Raw genomic sequence first — 20,347 nt, forward strand, 5'->3', positions numbered from 1 at the left:
GATTTCTGTGCTAGTATGTTAATGTTTTAAATCTAGAGTTCCATTGCTTTTCGTTGACCTAATTAAGTGTTTTTTAAATTCTAATTGTTTCTCTCTCCCTCTCTCAGTCTCTCTCCAACAGGGTTTCTGTTAGGAAACTGTGGCGCCGGACAACGTGACTCTGAAAATTTTAATTTACTGGCAATCTGAGAAATTTACCGGACCCATGTGCAATGGGTGCATATAACCCGCGGTGATCAGAATGACAGAAATCCCATGTAGATTATGGTAATGCATCTGAACAGAACATGCAACTCATGTAACGAAGCAGCCAATAAAATGTTCGAAAAATGTTGCTCAAATGCAATTCGCGGGAAAACACCATTCCAAACAGTGCAGCTGACAGCAGGGTTGGGTAAGTTACTTTCTAAATGTAATCTGTTACAGTTACTAGATACCTGTCTAAAACTGTAATCAGTAACGTAATCTGATTACATTCAGTTACTTTTAGATTACTTTCCCCTTAAGAGGCATTAGAAGAAGACAAAAATGTATGTTACCATCTATTGCAGATAAATCAATGTTAAAGTTTACATTGCTGGCAATATATGGATGTTACGTTTTACTTTATGGGTTGGCTGTGTAGGCTTCTTCTAACCCATCACTTTCTACTACATATAATAATATAATTCCATTATATATTTTGTCACTCCCTGATCTGTTTCACCTGTCCTTTTGCTTGTCTCCACCCCCCTCCAGGTGTCACCCATCTTCCCCATTATTCCCCTGGGTACTTATACCTGTGTTTACTGTCTGTGCTAGTTTGTTCTCTTCATTCAAACCTGCCAGTGGGTTCCCTTGTGCCTGTCTTTGCTATAGTCCCTGTTTTCAACCTTTCCTACCTGCCGTCCTTTGCCTCTACTCTGGATTATTGACCTCTGCCTGACCTGACCCCACCTGCTGTTCCGGTGCTTTACACCCTGTCTGGATTACTGACCTCTGCCATACCTGACTCCGCCTTCTGTTCCGGTGCTTTACACCCTCTCTGGATTATTGACCCCTGCCTGACCTGACCCCGCCTGCTGTTCCGGTGCTTTACACCCTGTCTGGATTATTGACCCCTGCCTGACCTGACCCCGCCTGCTGTTCCGGTGCTTTACACCCTCTCTGGATTATTGACCTCTGCCTGACCTGACCCCGCCTGCTGTTCCGGTGCTTTACATCCTCTCTGGATTATTGACCTCTGCCTGACCTGACCCCGCCTGCTGTTCCGGTGCTTTACACCCTCTCTGGATTATTGACCTCTGCCTGACCTGACCCCGCCTGCTGTTCCGGTGCTTTACATCCTCTCTGGATTATTGACCTCTGCCTGACCTGACCCTGCCTGCTGTTCCGGTGCTTTACACCCTCTCTGGATTATTGACCCCTGCCTGCCTTTTTTTAATGTATTTTTTATTTAACCTTTATTTAACTAGGCAAGTCAGTTAAGAACAAATTCTGAGAACAAAAACTGCCTCGTTCAGGGGCAGAACAACATATTTTTACCTTGTCAGCTCAGGGATTCGATCTAGTAACCTAATTCCAATACATCGTATACCCCTTGATCTTCAAGAATAGGACTTTGAATTATGGAAGTATAGGTTAGCCAAATTGTTTTACCTGAGCATAACCCCAAAACTAAGGACTTACTAGCCAGCTCTACTCTGTTTATGATTTTGTTGTCATGGAGGACTGATTGGACTCATTGATTCTAGTTGAAAAAGAAATGCTACGCTCATGGAATGGCATGCTTTGAGCACTACTGAAAAGTGCTGTTAACATGGGAAAAATGAATGCCTTATGCTGCATTTGCTATAGGCCTATTGTTGACCTTTTTAGTGGGTGACACTTTAATATCTGGATAATGCAGCTGTTTATAAGACAAATTCACAGATGAAACGATAACAAAATGGCCGCCCCACCTCTGTTTTGGTAAAAAAGCTGAGGGATTGGCCTGGAGAAACCTTACCGCTCTCAGATGAATAGACAGCACTATGGATGCAAGGACTGACGAGCCATTATATCAAAATGATTGTTTAAACCATGTTTTGAGGATGTACATTGTGTTTACATTTACAATATTTACAAACATTGGAGAAAAACAAGCTTATATTTTTGGTTTTGGGTGTGACACTTGAACTAAACTCATGAGGCATTTTTCAATATTCTTCAATAATCGACGTGTGTATATACAGTTGAAGTCGGAAGTTTACATACACTTAGGTTGGAGTCATTAAAACTCGTTTTTCAACCACTCCACAAATGTCTTCTTAACAAACTATAGTTTTGGCAAGTCGGTTAGGACACCTGCTTGGTGCATGACACAAGCAATCTTTCCAACAATTGTTTACGGACAGATTATTTCACTTATAATTCACTGTATCACAATTCAAAGTGGGTCAGAAGTTTACATACACTAAGTTGACTGCGCCTTTAAACAGCTTGGACAATTCCAGAAAATTATGCCATGGCTTTAGAAGATTCTGATAGGCTAATTGACATCATTTGAGTCAATTGGAGGTGTACCTGTGGATGTATTTCAAGGCCTACCTTCAAACCCAGTGTCTCGTTGCTTGACATCATGGGAAAATCAAAAGAAATCAGCCAAGACCTCAATAAAGAAATTGTAGAGCTCCACAAGTCTGGTTCATCCTTGGGAGCAATTTCCAAATGCCTGAAGGTACCACGTTCATCTGTACAAACAATAGTACGCAAGTATAAACACCATGGGACCACGCAGCCGTCATACCGCTCAGGAAGGAGACGCGTTCTGTCTCCGAAGGATGAACGTACTTTGGTGCAAAAAGTGCAAATCAATCCCAGAACAACAGCAAAAGACCTTGTGAAGATGCTGGAGGAAACAGGTACAAAAGTATCTATATCCACAGTAAAACGAGTCCTATATCGACATAACCTGAAAGGCCGCTCAGCAAGGAAGAAGCCACTGCTCCAAAACCGCCATAAAAAAACTAGACTATGGTTTGCAACTGCACATGGGGACAAAGATCGTACTTTTTGGAGAAATGTCCTCTGGTCTGATGAACCAAAAATATAACTGTTTGGCCATAATGACCATTGTTATGTTTGGAGGAAAAAGGGGAACGCTTGCAAGCTAAAGAACACCATCCCAACCATGAAGCACGGGGGGTGGCAGCATCATGTTGTGGGGGTGCTTTGCTGCAGGAGGGACTGGTGCACTTTACAAAATAGATGACACCATGAGGAAGGAAAATTATGTGGATATATTGAAGCAACATCTCAAGACATCAGTCAGGAAGTTAAAGCTTGGTTCGCAAATGGGTATTCCAAATGGACAATGACCCCAAGCATACTTCCAAAGTTGTGGCAAAAGTCAAAGTCAAGGTATTGGAGTGACCATCACAATGCCCTGACCTCAATCCTATAGAAAATTTGTGGGCCGAACTGAAAAAGCGTGTGCGAGCAAGGAGGCCTACAAACCTGACACAGTTACACCAGCTCTGTCAGGAGGAATGGGCCAAAATTCACCCAACTTATTGTGGGAAGCTTGTGGAAGGCTACCTGAATTGCTTGACCCAGTTTAAACAATTTAAAAGCAATGCTACCAAATACTAATAGAGTGTATGTAAACCTCTGACCCACTGGGAATGTGATGAAAGAAATACAACCTGAAATAAATCATTCTCTCTAGTATTATTCTGACATTTCACTTCTTAAAATAAAGTGGTGATCCTAACTGACCTAAGTCAGGGAATTTTTACTTGGATTAAATGTCAGGAATTGTGAAAAACTGAGTTTAAATGTATTTGGCTAAGGTGTATGTAAACTTCCGACTGTATATACTACTGTTCAAAAGTTTGGGGTCACTTAGAAATGTCCTTGTTTTTGAACGAAAAGCCTTTTTTTTGGTCCATTAAAATAACATCAAAATGATCAGAAATACAGTTTTGACATTATTGATGTTGTAAATTACTGTTGTAGCTGGAAACGGCTGATTTTTAATTGAATATCTACATAGGCGTTCAGAGGCCCATTATCAGCAACCATCCCTCCTGTGTTCCAATGGCACGTTGGGCTAGCTAATCCAAGTTAATCATTTTTAAAGCTAATTGATCATTAGAAATCCCTTTTGCAATTATGTTAGCACAGCTGAAAACTGTTGTTCTGATTAAACAAGCATTAAAACTGACCTTCTTAAGACTAGTTGAGTATCTGGAGGGTCAGCTTTGTGGGTTCGATTACAGGCTCAAAATGGCCAGAAACAAAGAACTTTCTTCTGAAACGCATCAGTCTATTCTTGTTCTGAGAAATGAAGGCTATTCCATGCGAGAAATTGCCAAGAAACTGAAGATCTCGTACAACGCTGTGTACTACTCCCTTCACAGAACAGCGCAAACTGGCTCTAACCAGAATAGAGAGGAGTGGGAGGCCCCGGTGCACAACTGAGCAAGAGGACAAGTACATTAGTGTCTAGTTTGAGAAACAGACGCCTCACAAGTCCTCAACTGGCAACTTCATTAAATAGTACCCGCAAAACACCAGTCTCAATGTCAAAAGTGAACAGGCGACTCCAGGATGCTGGCCTTCTAAGCAGAGTTCCTCTGGCCAGTGTCTGTGTTATTTTGCCCATCTTAATCGTTTCTTTTTATTGGCCAGTCTGAGATATGGCTTTTTCTTTGCAACTTTGCCTAGAAGGCCAGCATCCCGGAGTTTCCTCTTCACTGTTGACGTTGAGACCTCTGCCTTTTTCTGTGGCTAAACCAACTAGGCTCGTAATTGAACCATTTTATTAGTATTTACAGATGACACACAAGTTTGATAATAAGGCACATGAACGTTCACATGTGTGAGAAGGCATTTTGGCCAAAAAGCAAGTTCAGGGAGTGAATACATTTAATGAATAAACTAAACATAATACAAAACACGAACAACGCACAGACATGCTTTCTCGAACATGTGAACTTTCATGTGCCTTAACATCAAACTTGTATGTCATCTGTAAATATGAATAAAATTGTTCAATTACGAGCCTAGTTGGTTTAGCCACAGAAAAAGACAGCAGTCTCAACAATTTTATTCGACATTCAAGTTTGATATTAAGGCACATGAAAGTTCACATATTCGAGAAGGCATTTCTGTCAAAAAATGCATTTTGATAAATATTTGTTTACGTTCAAAAGGCTCCCTTGTGAAGTCGTGACTTGCGACATACACCTAGTTTCTTGAATTGGGTCACATCTGGTGTGTCATCATAGTGGTCTCTGACTTGTGGTCAGACTCACTCAGGTGGAACAAACTTAAATTTGTGTCCTTTTTCAATGCTGATCTAAATGTCATTGAGAAGACATAGAAGTGTCAAAGATTGTTTCTCGCAAACATCCTTTCTGAATTTGAAAGTAATCCCAGAAGTAATCATCTACTTTTTCAAACGTATCTGTAATCTGATTACAATATTTGTCACGTGTGCTCCCTCTCCGGCCTCTAGGTCACCAGGCTGCTCGTTATGGCGCACACCTGTCGCCATCTGTTACGCGCATCAGCGCATAATGACACTCACCTGGACTTCATCCCCTCCTTGATTACCTGCCCTTTATATGTCACTCCCTTTGGTTCCTTCCCCAGGCGTCATTGTTTCGGTTTCATGTCTGTGTGTTGTTCGTATTATGTTTTGTTTATTCATTAATTAATTCACTCCCTGAACTTGCTTCCCGACTCCCAGCATGCACGTTATAGAATGACGCCTCTCCAAAGGGAAGCATCAGAGAGTGTGTTATTTAAATTTTGTGTTGGAGGTGATGTCGGGTCCGGGTGTCAGAACCGGAGCTACCTGGGAGGCCTTGTCGGATTCGGTTTGTCTTATTCCCCTGCCTCGGTGGGCTCGACGGGTTCCCCTGCCTTAGCTGGCTCGACAGGCTGCCATGCCTCAACCAGTTCATCAGGTTCCTGCACCTCAGCAGAGGCGACAGGTCCGCTCCTGATCCCCGGGATCGTCATTTTGGTCGGCGGTCTACAGCTGGAGCCGCGCGTCGGGAGGGGGTACTGTCACATTTTAAGCTTCCCCAAACTTTAAACTCACGCTCAGCCGATTAAGTCTTTATTAAATAATTTCCTCCAAGTTTCCATGGTTGGATTTTGCCTGTAGGCTACTTTGAAGCAAAGTAAGACATGCCTCATAATATAAAATAAAACATTTAGGTTTCAAACAAGTATGTTTTCAAAATGCATACTGCCTCCAGCTCACATTGTAAAGTGGTGGGTGAGTGCATATAGCCTGTTGCCTGCACTTGAATGGTAAATGGGAGCTGCGCTTCAATTACCAGTTGAGAAATAAAATAGCAGCTATTTTTTATTCAGCACCAAATCTGTTTTAAACACGTGATTGCATTTCAAATTTTTCCACAATGAATGGTCACATTTTACTCCAATGAAAATACGTACAAGCCAATTTAATTCCACAAAATTATGCAAATTAACCCGTAGACCAATAAGCGTGACTGTCAAATGTTTTTACATGGAATGGAATTTCCATCATTGAATAAAAAGCATTATTTTGCAATAGGATGTTTTTTCCTCCTGGTCATTTTGGCTGGCAACAGTTTAATTTATTGATTTTTCAAAAAAAATTAGCGGCCAAAAGCCGGCAATTGCAGGCTAACAGGAAACTCTGCTCTCATTGTCACAGTCAGTCCTTCAGGGTGTAATGAACCGTGTGTACTAAGAGTAGACACCATCACAGCAGAGGGCCACACACACAACCTTTACAAACCCTCCCCTCATTCCCTCCCTTTTTCTCATCACACATCATACTTAATACTGTCAATCACATCCCAGCTCTCATTTACACACTCTGTCTTTCTCCTCATCTACAATATTTCTCTCTACTCATCTCCAGCCTTTTACTCCCTTATCATCTCTCATTCTCTCCCTCCCTCACTCTCTCTAATTCTCTTTCTCTGCCAGAACTTGTAGACCACCTTGTATAACATTTCTTGAAGTGCTACTTCTTGTGCGTGTGTGTGTTGTGTGTGTGTGTGTTCTCAAACTGTGCCACTTCAACTATCAACCATGGTAACCATGGTAACCCATCAATCAGCCGGCTGGCTGGCATTGAAGTAGCCTATAGTAGGGCCGCGTCATTAGCATACAGAACTTTCCTATGTGAGACCACAGAGGTAGATTATCTAAGGACTTACATAAAGAGAAACAGACAGAGATACAGACAGACAGACGGACTGAAAACACTTACAGGCAGTCTGCATTCCCTATCCTCCTTCCCCCTTCTTCTCTTCACTTTCCATCCTTTTCACCCTCCTCTCTTCCTTCCATCCTTTCCCCCTTCCTCCATATAAAACATTAAGGCTAATTTGGCCTCATTTGCGTCTGCAGCTCTCAATGTTGCTTTAGGGTCCTTTGCACGCCCCCTCCAAAATAATAAGAGGAAACACTGCTTCCCAAACTGTTTGCAGGTTTACAGTCTGTCCTTTTCACCAGAGACTGAGCCTTCACACGGAATCTTCCGTGACTATCTCCCCTCTCTGCACAGAGAGTCTACAGCCTCAGAGCCTGCAGCGAGGCTACAGACACACGCTATCCTCCACTACCTCACAAGAGCAGGACCACACATACACACACACACACGAGACATTAACACAAGACACAGCCCAAACCCCCTAGACACAGTCGCTACAGTAGCTGATAAAAGTTTTTTAAAAACGATGAGAACAGCAACTTTAAGGACATGAGGCTGCGGCTCTAAGGCACAATATCATGTTCTGTGAGGATAAAGCTGTTGTTGCAGGATGGCAACAACACTGCCTGAGTTACACCAGGCATGCACAATCCCTCCATCAGTGCTCTGACTGTCTGCAATAGGCTGAGAGAGGCTGGACTGAGGGCTTGTAGGTCTGTTGTAAGGCCTACAACAATGTCGATCTATGGGCACAAACCCACCGTCGCTGGACCAGACAGGACTGGCAAAAAGTGCTCTTCACTGACGAGTCGCGGTTTTGTCTCACCAGGGGTGATGGTCGGATTCGCATTTATCATCGAAGGAATGAGCGTTACACCGAGGCCTGTACTCTGGAGCGGGATCGATTTGGAGGTGGAGGGTCTGTCATGGTCTGGGGCGATGTGTCACAGCATCATCAGACTGAGCTTGTTGTCATTGCAGGCAATCTCAATGCTTCCCTGTTACAGGGAAGACATCCTCCTCCCTCGTGTGGTACCCTTCCAGCAGGCTCATCCTGAGATGACCCTCCAGCATGACAATGCCACCAGCCATACTGCTCGTTCTGTGCGTAATTTCCTGCAAGATAGGAATGTCAGTGTTCTGCCATGGCCAGCGAAGAGCCCGGATCTTCAATCCATTGAGCATGTCTGGGACCTGTTGGATCGGAGGGTGAGGGCTAGGGCCATTCCCCCCAGAAATGTCCAGGAACTTGCAGGTGCCTTGGTGGAAGATGGGGTAACATCTCACAGCAAGAACTGGCAAATCTGGTGCAGTCCATGAGGAGGAGATGCACTGCAGTACTGTACTTAATGCAGCTTGGTGGCCACACCAGATACTGACTGTTACTTTTGATTTTGACCCCCCTTTGTTCAGGGACACATTATTCAATTTCTGTTAGTCACACTCCTGTGGAACTTGTTCAGTTTATGTCTCAGTTGTTGAATCTTGTTATGTTCATACAAATATTTACAAATGTTAAGTTTGCTGAAAATAAACACCAATTGAGAGGGCGTTTCTTTTTTGCTGAGTTTATATGTGACAGAAATGAACAGCTCTGTTAAACTTAGAGGGGGAATCTAAAGATGTAACAACTAGGATGGGTTTTTAATATGACTAGGATTGTGCCTTTAGCTTCTGGACAACGAAAGAAAGTTGATACGAAAACCAATACAACAGGAGAGAAATGGCATAGCAGTGGGTCCAATTGGGAAGCAAATGGAAATACATTTGCCAAAATTATATAATTAATCCTGTCGATACAGAAATAAATACAATTATTCAAAAAACTTCACCAGAAAGCATGACTTAGCCACAGAGGAATCAAGGATCATTTTCAGATCACTTGCTCGTAGGCCTATGCCTATTTGGGAAGCCCGCAATTTGGGCAGCGCGCGTGGCTATAGGCCTAGCTGATTATGTGTTGCGGGAGTCAGTGTAAAGCAGCGAAAATATGTGTGAAGATCATGTGTCTTGAGTATAATTTAAAATGTTAAGCCAAGAAGGGGAGGGGTGTGTCGCAAAGATATAGGTGAGTCTCTCTCCAGAATGGCTCAGCTGTTTCCCACCGATTATTGCGCATTCATTATGTGTATTGTTTGGCCTTAGATTTTTATTATCAATTCCCCATGATATTTGTCACCAGCAGTAAATGTAATCCCAATCATTTTGTTACATTCATTACTGTTAAACCATGTAGTAATTTCAGTAATTCACTGTTCTCCTTCTAGGATTGGAGACATTATTTGCAGAGTTCACAACCTACACTTGTGAGAAACAAGTTATGGGTTCATTTCCTAACCATCATTTACGAGATGCGTAAATTTTCTATTATTTCAAACTGTAACACTCTCTGTGTGTGTGTGTGTGTGTGTGTGTGTGTGTGTGTGTGTGTGGTGTGTGTTGTGTGTGTGTGTATGCTATCTGAGAGGACATCAGTAGAACACTTCTCTGCCTCTCAATCAGCCATTGCCACTTTGAAGCTCTCTGATGTTTTAGTCTGGTTTAAATGCTTCGACGTCTTTGTGGATTGCGTGTGTGTGTTTGTGAGGGTGTGTGTGTGTGTGCGTGCGTGCACGTACATGTTTGCGTGCGCATTTGCATGTGTGTTTGTGTTTAAAACCCTCTCACTTTCCAGCCTTTGGAGCTGTGTGTTCGGTAGTCCACTAAGTGGCCTTGATCCGACAGAATCGAACACTGTATTGTTTGGGATGTCCCATGAATATGCTAAGCTGAAGCACCAGGTAGACATCAATTAAGTTCACAACACATAGACATTACGACCTTAGTAACATCATTGTAATATGTGTGTAAATACAGTGTAATTACAGTCGCAATCTAATGGTATAATACCGTTGTAAGACTGTTCCACGTGTTTGTTGCACAGCTGTACCAAACCTGTTTAGAGAGCATGTTCCCTAGCACATGGTGGAAATGGTGACCTCACACACACACTGTCAACCACATGCACACGTCACACAGACACACACACACCACACACACACACACACACACACACACACACACACACACACACACACACTTCAACCGCACACACCAGAGCTAAGCTGAGTTCATTGCACACGGGAGGGTCAGTGACCTCATCTATAACATCACAATCATAGGAGGAACAGAAACTGAGGGGGGAAAGAGTTAGATACTGCAGTTGCCATTTCTCACTGCAAGACAACATTGACACTTGTATGGACTGATTTGGTTTGTTCAATGCTCAATGGAGCCATGTGTCTGTAGCTGCTATTGCTGTTAGGGTCCTGTTGGTTTGCAGGGGTGTCAGACAGACACACACACACGTCAGACATGGGTGCGGAGGAAATCTAACGTGGTCAAAATGTGATCTAATGTGTCCCCAACACCAGCACACAACACCAACCTAAAAGATAACATGACCTGATGTGACAATGAAAATCCCTCTTCCTGCTGCCTCCAGGCTATGAGCTAATCTCTGTCGCATTAGATGATGATTGTGGTGGTGTGTTGGTGATTTTTGTTGTCGTCCTATTTCCAACAATGAGCTGCCCTTCTGACACTTCTGATCTCATTGGGTTTTAACCAAAAAAGGCACAAAACTGGAAATGATTTTGAAGGTAAATTATGTTGACCCCCCTGATTTAGAGCATGTAAAGTGATGTTGAGAAGTGATTGTTTTTCAGTCTAGTACAGTAGGCCTATATATAATACAGTACATGGATGCAAGTTAAATTCAACGGCAGGGGTTGGATACTGTGCCAAGGTGACAGTAGCAGCACACATTTGAGAGATACAGACACAGGTAAGTACCTAAAGAGAGAAATGCCAAGCATTGGCTGGAGTGGTGTAAAGCTCGCCGCCATTGGACTCTGGAGCAGTGGAAACGTATTCTCTGGAGTGATGAATCATGCTTCACCATCTGGCAGTCCGATGGACGAATCTGGGATTGGCGGATGCCAGGAGAAAGCTACCTGCCAGAATGCATAGTGCTAACTGTAAAGTTTGGTGGAGGATGAATAATGGTCTGGGGTGGTTTTTCATGGTTCAGGCCCCTTAGTTCCAGTGAAGAGCAATCTTAACGCTACAGCATACATTGACATTCCAGACGATTCTGCGCTTCCAACTTTGTGGAAACAGTTTGGAGAAGGCCCTTTCCCTTTTTCGGCATGACAATGCCCCCGTGCACAAAGCGAGGTCCATACAGAAATGGTTTGTCGCAATCGTTCTGGAAGAACATGACTGGCCTGCACAGAGCCATGACCTCAACCCCATCGATATAGCAGCAAAGGGGGGACCAACTCCATATTAATGCCCATGATTTTGGAATGAGATGTTCGATGAGCAGGTGTCCACATACTTTTGGTCATGTAGTGTACATAAGTAGATGTGGAGACCCACAGACAGATTACAGGTTACTGTGTGAATGCAAAAATATATATACTGTAGAAGAAACATTTGTATAAATGTGCTAATACAAAGCTAGTAGACTACTGTAGTGTATACAGAGCCAGGGAATGTGCGGTCTCCACTCTCCAACTGTGAGGATGTAATAGGTCAACAAGAAAACATCTGTTCCCAGTCACTGACTCCATGCAGCTCATCACAGTAACAAAGATGTCAGCCAGTAATGGAGCTCTTCATAGGGGCTATTAGACTTGTATTTCCATATTTAGCTTCCGTTCACTACACTCTTAGAAAAAAGGGTTCCTAAAGGGTTCTTCAGCGATCCCCATAGGAGAACCCTTTTTGGTCCCAGGTAGAACTCTTTTGGGTTCCATGTAGAACCCTCTGTGTAAAAGGTTCTACATGGAACTCAAAAGGGTTCTACCTGGAACGAAAAGGGTTCTACCTGAAACCAAAAAGGGTTCTTCAAAGGGTCTCCTATGAGGACAGCCGAAGAACCTTTTAGGTTCCAGATAGCACCTTTTTCTTCTAAGCGTGTACATGGGAATATATAACTACAGCAACTGTCATGAGGATATGGCATATTGGTAGTAGTATGTGCTGCTTCATTCTAAAAGTGTAAAGCGACATTTTGAAATATTCTACATGTATTCCAGGTAGGCCTAACTATGTAATATCTAACTTGCCCGTGCTGTTCCTCAACGTCCAGGCGTCTAGTTCTCTCTGGGACAGACACAGTACGCTACGGAGGAAATCAATTGTCATCCCTCCTCTCCTCTCAGACTAAAGTGCACTTTCTATGCGTAATCCCCGTCTGTGCTGCCAAATCCTTAATCTGTTTACGTAAGAAAAACTGGGTGAGTGTAGGGTGCCAAACCTCAGTGTCAACACAGCAAGCAGAGACCAAAACCAAAACACAACCATGTCAGGTAGTGCACTACCATGGTCACTAGGGTACCTAACCCACCTGCTGCTTGTCCACCATGTCCTTACTGACCGTGGCGCCTTTGGGTGCGGGAACCCTTTCGCACGTGCACCCCTCCAGCAAGTAAATCCCGGAGGGCCGAGTGCTCTGGTCGTTCTCGAAGTAAAAGAGCACATTCTGGTAGAGAGCAAAGTACTTGTCATTCCACCGACTGTTCTCCGTCGTCTTCTTGCTCAGGATGCCGCGTTTCGTGCCCTCTTTGCGCGCGACAAGCGACAGATATAGAGCGTGCCCCTCATTATACCGCACGCTCTTCTGCATTTTCCGTGAGACCCCCTTCTCTTTCTGTCGATTTCAAAACGTGGTCGTTGTTATTGATGTCATATCTGTGACATATCTATCATATTTTCGGAGAGAGTTGGACAGGATAGGAGAGAGAAAGTAGATGTGGAGGAGAGAGCGCGCTAATCCAAGTTCACCACAGACGCGTCCACTCTGTGCGCCGCGGAGAAGCCCGAAAAAATAAATAATCCCACGTCTCATGCCTCAAACTTTTAGAAAGGGAATCCAAATCATCCCAAATGACGAGAAAAATATAGCCATACAATGGAAAATCGCAGAAGGCTTATCAGGCATCTGTAGCAGCGTAAAACCAAATAGATTGAGGAGAACAGACGGTGAAAAACAGCGCCTAATTCGGCTTTGAAACAGTAATTTAAAGAGACAGTCTCTGTAATGTATTCCACTGGACTAGAGCTACTGGTTTGTCTCTGTCTAATTCCCGTAGCATAGCTGGCTACTGTCTGTCTGCCGGGCGGGGCGGGCCGACGGACGGTCTTCTGTACAGTCTCGACAAGGGTTTGCGCTCCCTCGCTCTCATTCATGGTAAAAGGTGAAACTGTAGGTTCTACTGTACTGGACCAGCAGTGTTGCGGACCAATGGAATGGAAATTGTATAGACAAATGTATCACAACTCCACTATACCAATCCGTGGCGTTGAGTGAAAACTAGTGTTTTTGGAGTGAACCTGCAACTCCTTCAAGTTGCTTCGAGTCGCTGTGAGTCGTTACTTCAAAATGTAAATTCTTAAACTCGTACTTTATATCTATGTTTGGCCTTTGTTGTTGCATGCCTTCTTTGTTGCTGAAATCCAGACTTTTTAATAAACGTTAATCAAATACAACCCCTGACTGTTTTCCTCATTGAGATTCAATTGGCACAGATGGGCATTTGCGCTGAGTTGCCTCTTAGAGCACAGCAACAGAGGAAACAGTCAGTGGTTGTATTCGATTAACGTTAATGAAATGGTATGGGTTTCAACAAAGAAAACATTTTTTAAAGTATCGACTTCACGCTGTGTCATGATGAGGTAGAGAAATACTGGACTAGAAACGATCAAACTTTAGTGACCACAGTCAGGACACCTGTTTTAACGTCCCATCCGAAAGACGGCACCCCTACGCAGGGCAATGTCCCCTTCACTGCATTGGGGTCTCCTTAGACCAGAGGGAAGAGTGCCCACTACTGGACCTCCAACACCACTTCCAGCAGTATCTGTTCTCCCATCCAGGGACCGCACCAGGATCAACCCTAGCTTCAGAGGCAAGCCAGCAGTGGGATGCAGGGCTGGGAGGCTGCTGGTGCAGGGTGGTATAGTTTCACCCAGTCCTGATTTCAGATCAGAATTTGACAAAAAGGCATATGCAGATCAACGGTTGATTCAAAATGTAGTTGTTTGTTTTGAAACTGCCAGCCAGCTTGAGAGAAAAAAACAGACGTTCCTAGCTTTAGTCTCTGTGTGTGTGTTTGTGTAGTATGTCTCCCTTTGCATTACCAGATGCCAGTATAGTTATGTGATATTGTAAATACCCAGCGGGAGGGAGGGAGGGAGGGAGGGAGGAGGGAGGAGGGGAGATAAAGAGAGATGATGGTTAACTTTTTTTGGACACTCGTTTCCAAACAGACTGCTGAAGCGACCAAAGGTGGGATAACACAGTACAGTACAACAGAGTATAGCAGAATACTTACTTTGAATTTATTTTGCTATATGTATATGTTGTAATTGTGTTATTACATAATACTTACTTAATCATACTATTTTCCTCTTTAGGATTCATTCAAACCAAAAACATTTCATGAGAATAAAGGAAGCACCTAGAAATAGAGTGTATAACATGGATAGACACGATAAAGTTGTCCAGAGATCCCCAGCATTGCCCACTCACAACGCAACCCTCCTACGCCCTCAGCAGCTCCTCAGCTAAACACACACACCAAACGTTTCTTCAGTGGCCTCTAGCGCCACTAAGAACAGCTCAAAGCTGCTGACCAATGTTCTTATACAGACTCTAAGTGAAGGAAGGCCATGCATGGAGGAACAAAAACGATAACCCCAGATGAGAATAATGCAACCACTCTCCTATAGAGACTTGTTCCACCTCATCCTACTGTACTGTATTGCCCTGAGCTGACTCACCATCCACCAGCTAAACAACTTACAACAGCAGTCAGATAAAAAGTCTCATAGCAGCTTAAATCCTATAACAGAGGTTGAGGGGGGGACAGAGAGGCAAATCATTTCACTGAGGTCAGAGGAGAGGCAAGGACATGCTTCTGTTGCATCACCACAGGGGACTAGCTACAGCAAGACAGTTGCCGAAGGGGGGGGGACCATAGGGAAACTGGTGACAGGGGGAGAGGGGAGAGGAAAAGGGGACAAGTGACAGTAGGAGAGAGTGTCAGAGGGAGAGCGGGGTCAGGACCGCGGACAAGGCCACTACTGTAGAGTTGAGAGAGGTTGGAGACAGGCAGAGGGCTATCTTCTGTATACCAACCCTACCTTGTAACACAATGATTGGCTCAAACACATTAAGAAAGAAGAAATTCCACAATTAACTTTTAAGAAGGCACACCTGGTATTTGAAATGTGTTCCAGGTTTGGCCTCTACCTCATTTTGCCTCTACCTCATGAAGCCGGTTGGGAGAACGCCAAGAGTGTGCAAAGCTGTCATCCAAGGCAAAAGGTGGCTACTTGAGGAATCTCAAATATAAAATATATTTTGACTTGTTTAATACTTTTTTGCTTACTACATGATTCCATATGTGTTATTTCATAGTTTTGATGTCATCACTATTATTCTACAATGTAGAAAATAGTAAAGATTAGAAAAACCCTGGAATGAGTAGGTGTGTCCCAAACTTTTGACTGTTATTGTATGTTCCCACAACTTCCAAGGAACCAAATGTGCTAGCTGGGTATATTGACCTGTGGTATAGTAATTATGTGGAAAAGTGTCGTGCATAAGGGAAGTACCAAAACACCTTGATAGGAAGAGAGCATGAAAGCGAATTAGGAAATGTGGCTATATGGAAGACATTATATAGTCAAACCTGCAAAATGGCGAATGTTAATCAGGGCAAAACGCACAACCCTCACCAAAGCAAAAAAAAGTTACACAGGCCCGCCCCTATTTTGGACCAGCCCCCCAATCCCAGTAAGTGTCGAAATATCCCTTAGAAGAGGGGAGAGACATAGATAGTGGTCCTGTAGGGGTATTAAAAACCTCTCTCTCCTCAGTGGACAGAGGGAGCATTGAAGGATTATGGGGGATTACCAATACTGTATGTCCATCAATCCTAAAATAACCCCCACCCAGGCCATTAGTCCCTAAAATGACCATACCATACCACATCACAATCTGTTTGTTGATGTTGGAGTATAAACAAACCCTTATTAACGGCAACAGCGAGAAAGGGATGGTGAGACAGAGAGATTATTTCCTTGTCATCTATTTTACTGTTTATATACTGTGGCCTTCAGAAAAGTATTCAGACCCCTTGACTTTTTCAAAAATGTTGTTACATTACAGCCTTGTTCTAAAAATCGAGTAAATAAATAAAAATCCTCAGCAATCATTGATCATCCTTGAGATGTTTCTACAACTTGATTGGAATCCACCTGTGGTAAATTATCAATTGATTGGACATGATTTGGAAAGAGGCACACACATGTCTATTGTGATGGACATTTTATGTTTGTACTTATCTAATAACCAATTTCTGTGTTCTGTTTGTGCTTTCTATAAACCAATTTCTGCAAGTGACTGATTGAACGAATCCTCACTATCAGCATCTGCAGTTTTGGCAGTACGCCCAGAACCTTGTTTAGAGAAAGGGATATCTCAGTTTTCCAGGTCTCAGCTTAGAGAGAAGAAGCGTTTGGAGGTATTGTCTGTCATGTGCATGACCCAGTATTGGTCGTCACATGAATGAAGCAAACATTAATTCTGATGATGAATAAGCTAAATCATGCAAATATAACTTGTTAGTAGATAATGGAACTAACGGGACTGCCCTGTTAGGGCTCCTGACAGACGTTCACTATGGTGCATCAAGGTTGGAACCTCTCCAGCGCGCTGACAGTGAACAATGATTAATTTAATATTGACTTCGGGGTGCTCTTTAAGAAGCGTGAGGGAAATTCCCGCCCAGACCAGACCCTTACTGTGAGCTGCCCAGGAGGAGACACATCATCTGCAAAACAATTGAGGGACGACAACTGATTTCATTAAGTCAATTTAAATGAATTTGTATAAAAAATGTAAAATACAAATATAATAAAACCAATAAAACTAAACATAAAGATGTAGAAGGAGGGTACCACTAGTCTTAAGTAATAGCACAAAGTGTTATTCTATATGTATGGGAAGAGACAAGACTATAAAGTCTATAGAGACCATAGCATTTATTACGATATAAACTATTGATACTATGGATGCTGAGGGACTATGGTGGCTGTAGGGACTATGATGCTGTAGGGACCATAGATACTATGGATGCTATAGGGACTGTGATGCTATAGGGACTATGGATGCCCAGGGACAATGGATACTGTAGAGACTATGGCGACTGTAGAGACTATAGAGGAACCGTTGAAGATACATATGACAGAAGAAGACTAGAGCTAGTCTTAGAGAGAAGACTAGAGCGAGGAAAGTACCGATACCATGCCCTGCTGACAGCTGTTTTATAGGCATTAATAAGAGAAGTGTCTTTGTGGTCTGCAGTCACTGGTAGAGAATAGCATAATGTGTACTAAGTGCTATTCATATGTATAGTGAAGATACATATGGTGCATAGGAAGTAACAACAAAGAATTGTTGAAGATGCACATGGGGCAATAAGGGAGATGCCGAGTGTGTTTGGGAATAGTACTAAGTGAATGTGGATGTGAAAGTTGTGTATGGTTGTGTCAGTGTGGAAAGGACGTGTTAAGTGAGCTGTCTGGGGACTAGCTCCAGTGTGAATGTGGAGTGAAGTGTGAGCTGAGTTTTCCAGTTCTGTGTGGCTGAGTTAAAAAAAATCTATAACGTTATCTAGGGGTTCCGTCCACCACTGCCCATCGTAGTCTGAGACTTCTAATATAGCATGCGGTGTTACTGAGCACGGGGTGTTGTTTTATGTGAGTGGTGTGGATGTGAATACCTTAAGTATAGAAGTTATATTAGGAAAGTGAATGTTAAGATATGAAAGAATTGAAGTACGATTTCCGAATATGCTGTTAAATAGAACACTAGAGCAAGATTTAAACCCCTGTATGAATAGAACACTGGTGTAGAGGAGGAATTTGTGATGTAACACTAATGTATAAGGCGTTACTTGAGAAAAAGTAACATACTATTGAGTATAATGGGTTACTAGAGATTGATGAAGTAACAATAGAAAAATAATAATAATATACAACTTGCACATGTAAGCGGTTGTAAAAGTATTTGAGGAATGTTCAGAGTGGCCCCTTTATGGATCATTTGAGAAAGATAAGGTTTAAAGCATTGTACGGGACTTGACTTACCCCTAACCAATTAAAACTATAAACGCTTATGAGATTTCTTCCACCCTGGTAATACATTTTGAAATAACCCCATTCCCTGTTAATAGAGCCAATGATTTTCTGTATTCACCTACTCAACTGTTTTTACGTGCTTGGTAGAGACTTATCATGGGCAGAGCCTGCCATCTACGGGGGACTGATAGACAGTGCCAGCCCAGTTAATACATACTGATCCCTCCAAAGCATTACATGTTACTCTTAAAATATTGGACATTTAATAAGTGTGAAGCAGAAAGTGAATATCCCACAGAAATGTGGAATAAATATATAGAGTAACTTGTCATGACTCTCTCTCCTTGGTGAGGATCAAAGGTGCCAGATCAGCTTGGCAAATGGCTGACAGATAGCAGGCCTCCCCCTCCCCATCTCCCACAGGAGTGGAGAGGGGGGAAGTTGGGCCAGTTTTATGACTTAACACCCGGTTCATAGTTTACAGAAAAGGACTCCTTTTGGTCTCTAGTATTGGAAGACTGAAATCTCCTTTGCTATAGAGAGGACTCTTGTTGCCCAAAAACTTTAGAACATATTCCTGACATCCAAATGTTTGGAATGATTAGTGCGTTGTCTAAAGAATAGTCATGTCATATTATTTATTATTTTGTGATGTCATTAAGGATGGTATAACGAAATAACCTTAACTCTGAAAGTGGACATGTTCTATTTATCAAGTTTACATCTAAATGTTGTATAAAATATATGATTAAGTATGAGAGTACTTTGTGAAGATAGCAATGTGATTTTATTCTTTCTAATGAGATAATTGTTTTATATAAACTTTTTCTCAGTCAGCAACCATGCCCAAGTGAGCACAGACATTGTGTCGGCGTGATGGACGATCAATGATATTGCTCTTGCTGCGGGCTGGAGTGATTCCTTGATCCACCTCTACGCAGATGACACCTTCTGTATACATCTGGCCCTCTTTGGACACTGTGTTAACAAACCTCCAAACGAGCTCAATGCCATACAACACTCCTTCCATGGCCTCCAACTGCTCCTTAATGCTAGTAAGCTAAATCCATGCTCTTCAACCGATCGCTGCCCGCATCCGCCCGCCCGATCCGACTAGCATCACTACTCTGGACAGTACTGACTTAGCATATGTGGACAACTAAAATACCTATGTGTCTGGCTAGACTGTAAACTCTCCTTCCAGACTCATATTAAGCATCTCCAATCCAAAATTAAATCTAGAATCGGCTTCCTATTTCGCAACAAAGCCTCCTTCACTCACGCTGCCAAACATACCCTCATAAAACTGACTATCCTACCGATCCTCGACTTCGGTGATGTCATTTACAAAATAGCCTTCAACATGAGATGAGTGCCAGCAGGAAGGGGGTGGTTGAGAGAAAACCAGAGTGTGCAAAGCTTTCATCAAGCCAAAGGGTGGCTACTTTGAAGAATCTCAAATATAAAATATATATATATATATATATATTTTTTTAATGTTGGTTACTACATGATTCGTATGTGTTATTTCACAGTTTTTGATGTCTTCACTATATCTACAATGTAGAAAATAGTCAAAATTAAGGAAAAAACCCTTGAATGAGTAGGTGTGTCCAAACTTTGACTGGTGCTGTACGTTTTTCCACCAGCAGACAGATCGACAATGTCAAAAGCCGCACTGAAGTCAACAAAACAGCCCCCACCATATTTTTTTACGTCCATTTCCTTCAGCCAATCATCAGACATTTGTGTAAGTGATGTGCTTGTTGAATATCCTTCCCTATAAACATGCTGAAAGTCTGTTGTCAATTTGTTTACTGAAAATAGCATTGAATCTGGTCAAACACAATTTTTCCAAAAGTTTACTAGGGTTGGTAACAGGCTAATTGGTTGGCTATTTGAGACAGTAAAGGGGGTTTTACTATTCTTAGGTAGCGGAATGACTTTGCTTCCCTCCAAGCCTGG

General features: G+C 42.7%; 1 protein-coding gene across 3 annotated transcripts in view; it reads right to left on the reverse strand.

The window, feature by feature from the left end:
• The window catches only part of LOC115159279 (ras-specific guanine nucleotide-releasing factor 2-like), a 45,966-nt gene extending 32,803 nt beyond the window's left edge, over positions 1-13,163 (reverse strand). For all 3 annotated transcript variants that reach the window (XM_029708846.1, XM_029708844.1, XM_029708845.1), the window contains exon 1: positions 12,582-13,163. In XM_029708846.1, coding sequence (XP_029564706.1) covers positions 12,582-12,860 — 279 coding nt within the window. In that variant the 5' untranslated portion in view covers positions 12,861-13,163. The remainder of the gene's footprint in view (positions 1-12,581) is intronic.
• Between the last annotated feature and the right edge of the window lie 7,184 nt (positions 13,164-20,347).

The sequence above is a fragment of the Salmo trutta genome, chromosome 23 (genome assembly GCF_901001165.1).
Source record: "Salmo trutta chromosome 23, fSalTru1.1, whole genome shotgun sequence".
Lineage (NCBI taxonomy): Eukaryota > Metazoa > Chordata > Actinopteri > Salmoniformes > Salmonidae > Salmo > Salmo trutta.